The sequence below is a fragment of the Solanum tuberosum genome, unplaced genomic scaffold, assembly GCF_000226075.1.
Source record: "Solanum tuberosum cultivar DM 1-3 516 R44 unplaced genomic scaffold, SolTub_3.0 scf00094, whole genome shotgun sequence".
Lineage (NCBI taxonomy): Eukaryota > Viridiplantae > Streptophyta > Magnoliopsida > Solanales > Solanaceae > Solanum > Solanum tuberosum.
In genome coordinates, this window is record NW_006239020.1 from 929,507 (window position 1) to 944,893 (window position 15,387).

The following is a 15,387-nucleotide window of genomic DNA, read 5'->3' on the forward strand; positions in this document are numbered from 1 at the left end:
AACATAATCAATTCGATAAATGGCTAATCACAACGAGATGCAAAAAGTTCACATATTGTCTATGCAACTTCATTTGGCCTCGTCGTAGCCGCACATTCATGTTCATTCGATTGAGAGCACTATTCAAGTCATCGGTATTGATTGGAACCGAGGCTTGAATTTGTACAAGAACAGGCACTTTCAACACAAGAGGTGGCGAAAATTTTCAAAAAATGAATTTTTTTCGATCTTTCGGAAGGGTGTCAAAATCATTTTGCAATTTAAAATAAAAGGAGACATAAGCTCTAGCAACCACGAAAAGCAGATAAAACACAATTTTAAAGAAGAACAACCTAAATATATACAAAACACGAATCACAAATAGCACACAAAAGGTGATCCTCACCCCACCACAAATAAAAAAAAAATTTGTCCTCAAATACAATTAGCACAGAATTCGAAAGGTAAGATAAAGAAAGACAGAGAGGGAGGTAGAGAGAGGATCATGTCTAAGTAGTCGCTCCATCTGTCTAGGCGTCAGTGCCTGGAGTGACTTCTTGAAGGACCAGCTCCACTGGATCTAGCAGCAGTTGCTAGGGAGGCCTGCACAAAAACATCTATCATAATTTCTTCAGTGTCAGCTATGTCGTCCGCTGCAGTTCCCTCAAACATCTCTTCGTCAGTCTCCTTTCAAGCTAGGCCATCATAATTATACTTCTTTGTTGGGGACTAGCCCCTTTAAAGTTATTTTAATCATTCATGGAAAGGTACCACTTTAGTACTCCAAGGAAATTCATTATACATGAGTGGATACAATTTACTAATTCAAGGATACCAAGGAAAACACTACATTATGCTAGACCTAGCTACCATGGAAAACATACTATCATGCAAGTCAAAGGTACACAAGAAAGGGTACGATTTCTCATTCCAAGCTACCAATGATATGGTGTGGCCTCACCAAGTCATTCTACCATGCAAAGAACTCTATTGTGGTTATTTCAAGCTAACCATTGGAATGGTACTATTGCTCAATTAAAGGCTACCATGAGAACTCTTAACTCAAGCTACCAATCATGGTCTTGTCATACCAAGTCAAGCTATTCATGAAGGGATCTTATGTCACAACTTCAAGTTGTCCTACTCTAACATGCTTGATTCATTTTAGGTGAGAAAACCTTTAAACCTAGAATCATTATATGTGATAAAACCTTTCACGTTATTCATTCATGCATTCATGGTATAGAGTTTTGTGGGTAAAGGCCTTCCACAACAAATCTACATACATATTAGCTTCCCTCTCAAAGGCTTAACATTCCTAGTTCATTATATTAACTTTTACTCTCAAAGCCCTAGAAGTCAACATTCATAACTACAAGCCTTATTCTCAAGCAATACTTGTCATGATCATTCTATATGCCTAATTCTCAAAACATTCTAACCACATGCTTCATTCTTTAGTAATTCTAGTCATATATCTTCATATAAGTATAAACTCAAGCCTTACTAATCATGATTCATCATATAAGCTTTAATCTAATCAATTCATGTACACAAGCTTTACCCTTAAAAAATTCATGTCTACGGGTTCTAATCTCAAGCAATCTATAATGTAATTCATCAATCGTAGAAGATCACATCTAAGCCCTCCATTTCCCCTTTCATGGCTTAAAACTCAACTATATCAAATGCACCTTAGAATTTAGGTTAATCAAGAATACATGTATAATCATACTAAAAACATGTAATTCCATCATAAACAATCATAATCCACTCTATTGGATCATAATAAACATAACCCACAATATCTAAAGGAACCCTAACTTGAATTGGGGATTTCATGTTCACAATCGGGGGAATTCTAGGGGACTCCATGGATGGAAGAATCCATGGATGAATAAGCTACCATACCTTGATTACAATGCCATCCTAAGCTTGAAGATTTGAAGAACTTGACCTAGCTTGACCCCTCTTCTTCTTCTTCACTTTCTAGAGAGAGAATATTTGAGAGGGAATTGGGTTCTTTTTGGTTAGTTGAAATAATGATTAGGATAAAATAATTTAGGGGTCTAATGTCTTTATATAGATGGTATAAACTAAGGTTAAACGACACCACTTAATCCCTAATTAATTCTAGAAAGTTACATTAAGTCCCCATTTAGCGAACCTACTGCCCACTTTTGACCCAACCACGAGACCACGCCTTTAGGCTGTGGGTGGACCCATGGGGTGTTCTAGTCAATCGTGGGTTGAGGTAAGGGAGTCTTCATTTGGGGCTTTGGACCTACGGCGTCATCCACGAGGCATGGGTCCTGCCCGTGGATACTGTCTTAGGAAGATTCAAGGAAAAGCTCACCCACGCCCACCTATGGGGCATGGGTCTATCCACGTGACGTGGGTGGCACCTTGAACCTTAAAACATGCTAAAATTCCCTCTTACGGCTACAAGGTGTTACACAAGAATGGGGGTTTTAGCTATTCTTCATAAAAAGTAAGAATTCAATAAATATTACATTTTCTATAGTTGTGTATTGATCTAAAAACCCTTACAATAACTTAATGTAGCTTCAATCCTAAAAACGCAATTCAAAATTTACTTGAAAAATGCTTCAAAACTAAACAGGAACTGTGTTTTCGTTCAAAGTCAGAGTTTTTACAATGTTTGGATTCCTTCTCCCCTTTCAAAAAATTAATTTATACCTTTTCAAAATTTGGCTTTTAGGGTAAGTCGACGAGGTAAGTCGTGCTTCCCCAACAGGTCGGCGATTCTCAAATCTCCTTTGTCCATCACCTTCTTATCTTGAGTTTTCATCTAATGCACACTATGAATTTAGGCGATATATGCCGGGGTCACAGATGGATTCCATGATGCGCCGTTTGCTCTTTTGGATCGCCATTTTGATTGCATCCTCATTGATTGTTCTATAAAAATCGGCGGACTAACTCCCCTTCGCCGATCCAATTGGTGCGTCACCTTCACCCAATTTCTCTCATCTCAAGAGTGGCATACTGAAACTTTCGCCGGGTGAAGAGGCCACTCGGCGAATCACCTAGTAAGGTCGGCGGTCTTAAGCTTTGTTGTTCTTTCCTTTCTCTTTGGTTTTCCTAGCTACAAATCAATATATCAATATCCGTTTAGAGCATAATTTAGGCATTGAGCGTACTTAAACTATGAAAACAAAGCCTTAAATCAGTCTAACTCTCAAATTCATCAGTAATAATGAACTAAGGTTACTCAAGGAGTATAGCATATGAGTTTAAAGATGTTAAAGAAGAAGCTAGCTTGCATTGACCATGATTTATGACTTATGATATATAACTCTTTAATATTATGTTTTAGCTTGGTCAATTGCATGTTATGAAATGAAATATCCCTTTTCAGCATGTTTCAAATGTTTGATGCATGGCTATCATACTTGGTTCATTGTTTTGTACTAAAGCATACTCTTGCCTACATTTCCCCCAAATATAGGGTCCGACAAACATGTTTCCGAGTTTTGTGGTAAGTGGGTTATTTGATTGACTCTCGAGGTTTGGTGGGTCCTCGAGTTATTGTTTTAGTTACTTTCTTGTACTTCTCTTTTGGACATGATTTGTTGTGTAGGCCCAATTTCATTCTATTATATTAGATGTCTATGTTGAGACATGGGTTTAGACTTCCGCTTTTCATTTTATACAATATTTTGGACTTGAACTGTTTTACTCTTATTGTTCTATTTCTTATGTTATGAGAGCTAAGTGGCTTGTTGTAACTACCCAGGGTGCCCCCTAGATGTAACATGGTGTATAGAAACCCGAAGGACTCCATACAATCTACTTATTTCTCATAACATAAAAAATAGAACAATAAGAGTTAACTACATTTCAAGTCCAAAAATTTATTATAAAGAAAAGAGGAAGTCTAGAAACTTTGTCTCATCGTATCCATCTATTAGAATCGAATGAAATCGGGCCTAGCCAATACATCATGTCCAAAAGAGAAATACATGAAAGAAACGGAATACAATAAAACTTCTTCCTCGAAGCATGAGGACTCACCAAAGCTTGGAATATATCTCAAGTCAACTCCTAGCCACGAAATTGAGAACCCTGAATATCGGATCCTACATTTGGTAAAACAATGTAGGGAAGAGTATGCGTTAGTACAAAACAATGTACCAAGTATGATAGCCATGCATAAACCATTTAAAATATGCTAAAACAGACATTTCATTTCATGATATACAATTTAACAAAGCTAAAATATCATATGAGAGAGTTGGAAATATACGTCATAAAATCATAGCCAACGCAAGCCAAAATCATATTTAAACCTTTGAACTCATAAGCCATGCTTCTTGAAGTAGCCTTAGTTCATTATTAATCTTGTTGTAGGAATTAAACTTAACTGACAAGAGACCATGTGAGCTATAACATTATCCCCCGGTGATTCCCACACCGAAAAGGGTTGTTCTACTTGCCTAAGGTAGAACCATGAACTCTTAGATTAGGTTGATCCACTAGCTAAATAACCTATTGGGGCACATAGTTTAAGATATAAGGAGATTGTTACTAGAAACCCGGCCTCTATTGTCGTGAGGGCTTCGATCTCAATACAGTATCCACTCGATACTAAGCATAAATCTCACGGAATAGTTATTAAGTCTTGACTTAACTCATGTGTCATGGAAAGATGTCCTTGGACAACCAATCCAAGTTAGTTCATTAGGATAGCTCTTTAGACCATGCATGAGAAAACCTTTCACCATCCATGATCACTTTTAATCTTAGATTCAATTTGGTAAGAATGCCTTATAACCTAAGAATCCTTACTGTGTGAGAATGTCCTTTCACAATCATACTAGTATGTGTTTTATGAGAATATCCTTTCAACAACACAACAACAACATCATCATTGATACTTTACTCTAAAAGCTTCCTTAAAACATTTGCATAGATTTCATAGAAAATGCATAATTCCAGAATTTACCTGCTTGAGGTCAAAACCCACTTTCAATTGTAAACTCTTATAAAATATGGGTTAGATATGGATTTCATTATAAATTCATGTAAAACTAGTAATACATGCTCAATTTCATAAAACTCTTCCTTGAATATCAAAATCCCATAACACATTGTTCATAACATGAAAACATGGGGATTACATGGGTTCATGGGGAAATTCATCATAAAAGCATTGCAATTTATCATCATGCATAGAAGATAATAATTCAATCAATTAAATCAACTATGAAAGGAAATCATGACAATTGATGAAAACCCTAACTGAATTGGGAAATTTTACCATTTGAAATTAAGAGATTTGGGAACTCCATGGATGAAAACTATCATACCTTACTATCAAAACCCAAAGAAATTGAAGTATGTAAGCTTGCTCTGGAACCCTAGCTTGAATCTCCTTCTTCTTCTTCATGTTTCTAGAGAGAGAGTTATTTGAGAGGAAAAACTTTGGGGATCTTTTTTTGGTTTCGGAAATAATGGCTTGAATATGGGAGCTTTAGAATTAAAATGACTTATATAGGTGCCCTACACTTAGGTAAAACGACATAGCTTTAGTTTGATTAAAACCGGAAAAGACAAATTAACCCCTAGGCTACATTGGTCTGCCTCATCACCACGTGAGGTCCCACGAGCCCTGGTCCTCCTCGTGGTCCTTGGACCAATAGCTAGGGTTTCCACACCTTGCCCCCACATGGCCAAGAAAAGACCACGACCCCTCCCACGGCCGTGGTGGCCTTCACGAGCCGTCAAGTGGCTAACGGGGAGGGTCAACGTTTAGGGCAGCTTGACATGGCTACTGCCGCACCACCATGACATCTTCCACGACTCGTGGTACCTACCACAAACCGTCATGGGGGCGTGGTAAGGTGGGCAGTGCTTGGAAAAAACTATGCTGCCCAAACCCCCTTCTTGTCTCTTGCCTTCTTCCTTGGCTCTTGCCCTTACATACTTAGCCCTAGTTTAGTGTACTAAACTCCGGGGTGTTACATTATCTCCCCCTTGAGAACATTCTTCCTCGAATGACGTTTCTAGAAACCTTACAGATGTAAAGACTCAATACTAGCTGCCCATCATGCACGTAACTCATGAAAATGCACACAACTAAGGAGGAAACATCAACTCAAAGCTCAATATACTCAACACATCACAAGGAAGTAGGAACTACATCTAACAACCCATTATGCATGAAATCTCCAAAACTTCTCATGTTCAAGGAATAATTACCTTCTCCAAACTAAAAGCATGCCCAACACAATATCATGGAGCCTTTATGCAATTCATATTCAACAACATAGCTAAAGCATGTTAAACAATTCAACTCATGAAGTCTATAGACAACTCATACTGAATGCACAACAACATGAGAAAAATTAATCATATAAACTCAATTGCTTTCAAACCCCAAGCTTCTCATGAATATGGATAATCATAAGGAAATCATGGAAACACACAAACACGCATCACTCCAAAACAGAGAATAAACCAAGATGAACTTATTACCTCAAGTTAGAGTAGTAGAAGGAAAGATATGAGGGTATCAAGACATCATATCGTCCTAGGCCTCCCAAGTAGCACCATCAACTAAATGATTCCTCCACATAACCTGCACGGAAGTTAGTTCCTTGTTTCTCAATTTCTTGACTTGCTGGTCTAGAATCTCAACCAGATCTCCAACACACTTCTTAAGCATAGAGACATGGAAAACCGGATGCACCGATGCCAACTCATTAGGCAAATCAAGTTCACAAGCCTCCTTACCAGCACCTCTCAAAATCTCATAAGGGCCTACAAAACGGGGACTTAGCTTCCCTTCCTTACAAAACCTCATTACACCCTTCATAGGTGAAATTTTCAAGTAAACCCAATCATGAACATCAAACTCAAGATCCCTTCTTTTAACATTGGCGTATGACTTATGTCGTCTTTGAGTTGTTTTCAACCTTTCTCTAATAGGTTGAACTTTTCCAATAGCCTCATTAACTAACTCGGGACCAATTAAAGAAACGTCGTCCACCTCAAACCCACCTATAGGAGATCTACACCTCCTACCATAACGAGCCTCAAATGGAGCCATACCAATACTCGAGTGATAGTTATTATAATAAGCAATTTCAATCAATGGCAAATGGTCATCCCAATAGCCCTTAAACTCAATCACGCAAGCTCTAAACATATCTATGTACACCGTCTCCCCCTTGGGAGAAAGCCTCAACAGATTTTCCAAGTACCGCTTCTTTCAATTTTTACTAAGGTCGGATCAAGACATTGCTTAGCTTTCACACCTAACACAAAAGATAATCTGAAACCATCTTAGACCATAACAATACCCTCAGCAGGGTCTAGTACTGAGCGGTATTGTTTAAACACCTTATTCATCTAATCCATATACGTTGTCGGAACATTAGTCAAACCAAATGACATTACTAAAACTCATAATAACCATATCGGGTTCTAAAATCTATTTTCGAAATATCAACATCTTTCACCCTCATTTGGTGCTAACCCGACCTAAGGTCAATCTTAGAAAGGTAACTAGGTCCTTGCAGTTGGTGAACACTAGAATCTATTTACCTCATCCTTATTAGGTGATACATGCAACCGTTAAAAGTCATCTTCTTAGCCTTAAGACAAGAAATAACCAAATTGTTGGCATAGTTTTTCCCCCCTTCCACTCTCGGGGTAGGCTCATTTGGAAACTAAAACTTGACTACACGAGTTCTACAATCAATAGAAGCATAACAAGAGTGCAACCTATCCATCCAAAGGATGACATCAACACCTAACATATCAAGCTATACCTAATCAACAAGAGTAACTCTATAGGTAGGGAAAATGAGATACTTTCTATAAACCCTTTTTGCCACAATAGAATCACCAACAGGAGTAGAGACAGAAAAAGGTTCTACCAACACATCCGGAAGAAATTCAAACCTCATAGCCACGTACGGCGTAATAAAAGACAATGTAGAATTGGGATCTGATAAATCATATACAACAAGTTGGATGACTTTCTACTTACCAAAAACCATATTAGGAGAACCCTCTTGTTCATCATGAGTCTTAAGAGCCTAATATTTATCTTGTTTGGGAGCACTAGTACCCAAACCACTTGAAGGAGCTTGCTTGCCCTCTCTTCCTTTAGCCATAAGTATCGGGAAATCCCTCTTCTTGTGATCACTTTTACCACAACCATAACAAGCATCCGTGCGGGCTAGGCATTTACCATCATGCTTTCTTCCACACTTAGCATAATCCGGTCATAAAGACCAATTACTCCCTTCATGAAACTTAGGGTTAGACACCCTCTCTTTGTTAAACCTTGGAGGAGCCTTAGAAGAACCTTATTCGGAAATCCTTTTTCAAACTCTAGGTCGACGTTATCCATCAGACCTTGCCTTAGAGAAATTACCATCACCGGTCTTAGCCCTCTTTACCTCTCTAGACTCTTCCTTAAGTTTCTTCTTTTAAATCTGTTGGTCATAAACCATAAGACGAGAAATATCCATATCATGGGCAAGCATAGCCGTACAACATTCTTTCACTACTAAGTCAGATACACCCTACACAAACTTACTAATTCTCGACCTAGGGTCGGCCACTATAGATGGAGCATATCTCGACAACTGAGTGAACATCCAAGCATATTCTTTAACACTCATGTTACCTTGCCTAAGGTTAATAAACTCAAGTACCATAGCCTCTCTCATCTCTAGATGGTAAAACCTATCAAGCAAAGCATTATTAAACATTTCCCACTCTATGAGATCCGCTTCTACCAGCCTTGCTTCTTTCCATTGGTTGAACCAAATCTGAGCAACTCACTTAAGTTGATAAGCGGCCAATTTAACCCTCTCTACCAAAGTCACCCCCACTAAGTTTAATACATTATAGACCTCATCTATGAACTCTTGAGGATCTTCCTCAATCTTTGACCCATAAAATTCTGGGGTTTTTATTCCGGCTTGAGTCAACATTTGGAAAGAAAACATAAACTCCGCATTAGTCACTTTATTGGTCAAAGGATCAATCGGAATATGAAGAGGTTGAAGAGGAGCTTCTTGTTCCGTATTCTCCCTCGCATTCCTTGTAGCATAAGCTCTTTAGGTAGCCATATCTTAAAGAACATAGGATAGGGTTTAGGAGAGAGACCTTATAGAGTTATACTCTATCGCACGACTTTAGAGTAATGAAAGAAGTGGAGTTTCCTAATCATCTTGTAGCCTCTCATTCATAAATGTGGCGTGGTTGACACTCATGAACAAGACTCCATCAGACGTGGCTTATGAGGAATCCTAGGACCATTCTAAACCTTGTGCTCTGATTTCCAAGTTTGTCACGATCCAGGTGTACCCCCTAGATGTAACATGACGTATAGATCCCAGAAATGCTCTATACAAGCCACTTAGTCCTCATAACATAGGAAATAGAACAATAAGAGTAAAACACATTTCAAGTCCAAAAAGGTTTTATAAAGAAAATCGGAAGTCTAGACACTTTGTATAATCATAGCCATCTATTTCAATCGAATGAAATTGGGCCTAGCCCATACATCATGTCAAAAAGAGAAATACATGAAAGAAACTGAATACAATAAAACTTCATCCTTGAAGCATGAGGACTTACCAAAGCTCGGAATATATCTCAAGTCAACTCCTAGCCACAAAACTAACAACAATTAATAATAATAGAAAATAAAACTAACAACAATAATTATTTTCATGAGAACTCACTGAGTGTTCAAGCCCTTCACCCATTTTCCTTTCTTCCAAAGTACGAACTCCAACCTGCGCATCCAACCAACGTTATTCAAATAACAAAAAGTAAAGCTTGGGTTAGTTCTCTAGAAGTTCCTTAGTTTACGTCGTTGCAAGACGTGAATGTGCATTCAAGCGTCATCCATATACACCACATCAATCTTAGTCACATTAGGGTTTTCTCCAAAGTAAAGCTTAAAACTTTGCCCATTCACCTTGAACATTGACCCATCTTCATTCTCAACTTCCATTGCCCCGTTTGAAAACACACGATTTACTTTGAATGGACCCGACCATTTTGACTTGACTTTTCCCGGAAAAAGTCTCAGACGAGAGTTGTAGAGCAACACAAGATCACCAACTTTAAACTCTTGATGAAGGATTTTGGCGTCATGACATTTCTTCATTTTCTCCTTATAAAGGGCTGAACTCTCATAAGATTAAAGCTGAAACTCTTCTAAAGCATGGAGTTGGTCAACTCGATCCTTTTACTCATCCTCCCAATTCAAGTTCATGACCTTGACGTCCCACAATGCCTTATGCTCAAGTTCAACCAATAGATGACAAGGTTTACCGAACATCAATTGATACGGGGACATACCAATCGGGGGATTGAATGCAGTTCTATATGCCCAAAGAATGTGATCAATCTTCCAGGACCAATCAGTTTGATTTGCATTAATGGTCTTGACCAAAATTCCTTTGATTGCCCTGTTTGACATCTCGACTTGCCCACTTGTTTGTGGATGATAAGGGGTGGAAACCTTATGCTAGACTCCATACTTGCTTAACAACGATGCGAATATTCAGTTACAGAAATGAGAGCCCCCATTACTAATAATTACACGTGAAGTGCCAAATCTCATAAAAATGAACCGCTTGATGAATTGAACAACACTTTTCCCTTCATTTTTGTGTAAGGCCACCGCCTCTACCCATTTAGAGACATAATCAACGGCTACAAAGATGTATTTGTTCCCATAAGAACTCACAAAAGGCCCTATGAAATCGGTTCCCCATACATCAACCAACTCAACCTCTAGAATAGGACTGAGAGGTAATTCATTCCTTCGCGACACTCCTCCTTGCTTTTGACATTGCACACATTTCTTAACAACAGAGTTTGCATCTTGTTACAACGTTAGCCAATAATAACCACTTTGTAGTACCTTAGCAGCTGTACACATATCACTATAGTGCCCACCAACCGGTGACACATGGAAAGCATCAAGAATAACATGTACGTCAATTTTCGGGACCCATCTTCTATTCATGTGATGCACACACTTCCAAAATAGGTAAGGTTCCTCCAAAAAGTGCTTCTTAACATCTAAAAGGAATCTGTTTTGTTGGTAAAAATTCAGCCCATTAACTACAAAATTTGCAAAATCAGCATGTCAAAGCGGAGTACCACTCAACACAACCATCACCTAATAATCGGGAAAGGCTTCCTCAATATCTTTTTCACCGTAAAAACAACCACATCCTTTTCAAGCCTCGATAAGTTGTCCACCGCTTGGTTCTCACACCCCTTTTGATCTTTGACTTGAAAGTAAAACTCTTGCAATAATAATACACACCGGATCAACCTTGGCTTTGTCTCTTTCTTAGCCATCAAGTAACGTATAGCAACATGGTCGGTATGTAACACCACCTTGGTCCCCAAAAGATAAGCTCTAAATTCTAAACTTCTCAAAAGCGTACACCCCGACTAACAACTCTTGCTCAGTGACAGTGTAGTTCTTTTGAGATACATTCAAGGTTTTGCTTGCATAGTAGACCGGGTGAAATAAATTTCCCTTGTGTTGGCCAAGTACAGCCCCAAAAGCCACACCGCTCGCATCACACATTAGCTTAAATGGAATGTTCCAATCTGGAACAAAAATGATAGGTGCCAAAACGAGCTGCTCTTTCAAACACAAAAATGCCTTGACCAAAGCTTTGTCAAACTCGAAGACACTTTCCTTTCCAAGTAGCTTGCAAAGAGGATGAGCAACCTTAGAGAAATCTTTTATGGACCTTTTGTAGAAACCCGCATGACCCAAGAAATTTCTAACACATTTAACAAATATAGGAGGAGGTAACTTGGCGATAACTTTAACTTTAGCTCGATTAATTTGTATGCTTTCTCCCGAAATTTTGTGCCCCAATTCAATACCTTCCTTGACCATGAAATGACATTTCTCTCAATTGAGAACAAGGTTAGTTTCGACATATCTTTGCAAGACTCTACCAAGGTGCTCAAGGAATGCTTCAAACATATCTCCCATAAGTGAAAAGTCATCCATGAAAACCCGCATCGTATCTTCTACCATATCAGCAAAAATATAGAGCATTCTCTGTTGAAATTTCGCTGGTGCATTACACAAACTGAAGGGCATTCTTATGGAAAGCAAATGCCACATAGGGACATGCCACTATAAGAAAAGATACTTATTGCTACGAAATCAAGGGTATGAATTAAAAATTGTAGTTATTACTTAGTAACAGCCATAAAAATTCAAATTTCTTAGCTATCTAAAAATTTATTAAATATTTTTGCCATGAATATTAAGTTGACAAAGTAAATCCTTATATTTATTTTAATTGTTAACAATTGTTGCAACAACTATCTAAATAGCTACAATTTTACTGCTACAATAAAATTTTATAGCTAATTATAATTTATTTGCTACAAAATAAAAGTAATTGTAGCAATAGTAATCCTTTAGCCATAATAAGTTATTTAAAAAAATAATTGTGGCTAAATAAATAATTTTTCTTCAAGTTATACAACGACGTGTCAATAGTTAAATGAAATAGCCATAGAGTTATTTCTATAGTAAAATTTCATAGCAAATTATTATTTTTTGTCACGAATTTAAATTTACCATAGTAATAATAACCTTTTAGCCACAATAACTTATTTGAAGAAATATTTGTAGCTCAAGAAATAATTTTCTTTAAGTTATAAAATATTTTGGCGATAATTAAATGAAATAGCCATATATTTTCTTCTATTATAAAATTTCATAGCTAATTATTAAATTTTCCACGAATTTAAATTTGTCGTAGTAATAATAATATTTTAGCCACAATAAATTATTTAAAAATAAAATTCTAGCTAAATATTTTTTCAAGTCATAAAAATTGTGGCATATTAAAAATATAATCATAGATTTTTTGCTATGATAAAATTTTATAGTTAATTATTAAGTTTTTCTAATTGAAATAACTAAATGTTGTGGAAGTATAGTTCCACTATAGTTATAGTTGAACAATTTAACTTGAATTTGAATTCATGGTTGAGATAAAAAAATTGAATTGGTTTTTTTTTTTTTGAAAACTCTATCTTAAAATAATTTTCAAACTTGACTGTTATATTTTATTTTAATGTATTATATTTTTAACTTGACATTCTAATGCATATATTATTTTATATTCATATACAATAATAACAATATAATAATAATAATAATCTTAACAATATAATAATAGATATAATAATAGTAATAATAATAATAATAATAATAATAATAATGATGATAAAATAATGCTCAGTATCGTACTACAATTTGGGATTTGAAGAAAGTAGAAAAAATTACATTGAATTCATATAATTTTTTACATTTTTAATTCAAACTAAAAACAGTAATTCAAAATTATGTATGGTCATAAATTTAACTAAACACTACTCCCTCCATTTCATACTAGTTGTCTATATTTCTTTAACACGATCTTAAAAATTTATAAATAAGACGGATAATTTTACTACTTTATCCCATAATAATTTTTATCTGAAATTTCACAAACTTGTTTACCCTTTTAAGAAGAATTAATTGTAAGGAAAATTGAGAAAATGTAATTCATTTTATCTTTCATTTCATTATTTGACAAGTAAATTGAGACAACTATATTTATTAATGTGTACAACTAATATGAGTCGATGGTCTCTTCTAAACATTCTCTCTATCTCCACGTGATAGTAATAAGATCTGAATATACCCTATCTTTCTTTGACCTCTTTATAAAATTTCACTAGGTATGTTATTGTTGTTGTTATTTGACAACTATATGAGACATAAGAAGTTATAAGTTAAGAATTTATTTTGAAAAGAAGAGTAGATAACAAAACCAATAAAGGAGCAATATATTTTAGAATAATATTTATTTCATATAAATAATTGACCGTTTCCATCCACTTCAAGTAAAGTATATTTTTTTATTTTCAATTATTATTAATTGTTGTTATTTTTCATCAACTTCAAGTAAAAAATAGGGCATCAGAACCTATGGTCTGGTCGTAACATTAGATATTTTATGTATATATTTTATAAAATTTGTATAATATTATATTCTAGCACTCATAATATAAGAAGTTTAATTGGTCCACATGGTTAAATGTTGAGCTTTTGACCTTGAGAAATAAGGATCAATTCCCACTTGATACATATTTTTGGTGCACCCATGTTCGGATCAATTCCCACTTAATACATTTTTTTTGTTGAGCTCATGTTCGAAAAATCATAGATTCATATATATATATATAACAAATGTTGCATTTGTAAAATAAAAGAAGAAAAACTTATGCATATAATAATAAGAGATAATAATAACTATAAATAAAGCAAAAAAATTTCCCAAAATTATCTCTCCAGCCGTACTTCACCCTTCCCTTTCCCCATTTGGATATTAAAACTAACAAAATATCAAAATTTCCCCCTAAAATTTTAAAATCCAATTAAAAAGATTATTTCCCCTTCCGACTCAAAAACCTACAACTCTTTTTCCTCTTCCCACGCCATTTCTGTCTGCTCTCTCTTCCCTCACCCTTTCTTATCTCAATTTTCTGTTCAATGTTTTATTTTTGAAATTATGCTAATATTTCTTTTGTAGGTTTTACATGGCCTTCTTCAAGCAGATGAGATAAGCTTTTACAATATGAATGTTTTTAAATTTTTTTACTCAATTATATACTCTAAATTTTATATTATGTATAGGTTTGAGAAAAGATTGAACCACAAATAATTTATCATACACAATTATATTCTATATTGTTACAAGAGATTGTTGTCATGGCTTGAATCAATGAGTATTGCATTTAATTGTATATTTTTATCAATTTAAAGGTAATTTATTTTACCTATGTATTAAATTAATTATTGGTATTGAATTTTAAGATCTATATCTAGGTATTAATATATTAATTGATACTAAAAATTGAGATCTATATCTACTTGTTTTAAGAAGTTCAAAAGTTATTGGTTGGATTACTTCTTTGTTTACTTTGTATTTTTTTTGTTTTCATTTGCTAAGAATTTTTGTAAAAAGAATTATTCAAGACATATTTTTTTCTCCTTGAAATTCTAAATCATTTCTTTTTTGTAATTTAATACTTTACCTTTATTGATAGGCATATTTATGGAATATGAGCATATAAATGGAAAATTGGGACTGATGTTGATCAAGCTAAAGTACAATAGAAAATTGTGGAAGGAGACTTGAGAGATAGGGGAAAATTTATGTTGCTTTGGACTCAAACAAGATGACGTCTTACAAGAATTGTATATTGTGAATATTCACAAAATTGTAAAATGTAATTATATGTAACTTGAGAATTATTTTGAAATCTCAAAAATGTATTTGGGATTATATTATGTAAATATTATTTTAC

General features: G+C 35.3%; 1 protein-coding gene across 1 annotated transcript; it reads right to left on the minus strand.

Moving 5' to 3' along the window:
* Positions 1-9,706: 9,706 nt before the first annotated feature.
* On the minus strand, positions 9,707-10,456 carry LOC107060732 (uncharacterized). Its single transcript, XM_015308965.1, has 3 exons — positions 10,336-10,456; positions 9,885-10,158; positions 9,707-9,764 (listed from the first exon to the last, which is right to left on the minus strand). Exons 1-3 carry the CDS (start codon positions 10,454-10,456, stop codon positions 9,707-9,709), a joined length of 453 nt encoding a protein of 150 aa, XP_015164451.1.
* Between the last annotated feature and the right edge of the window lie 4,931 nt (positions 10,457-15,387).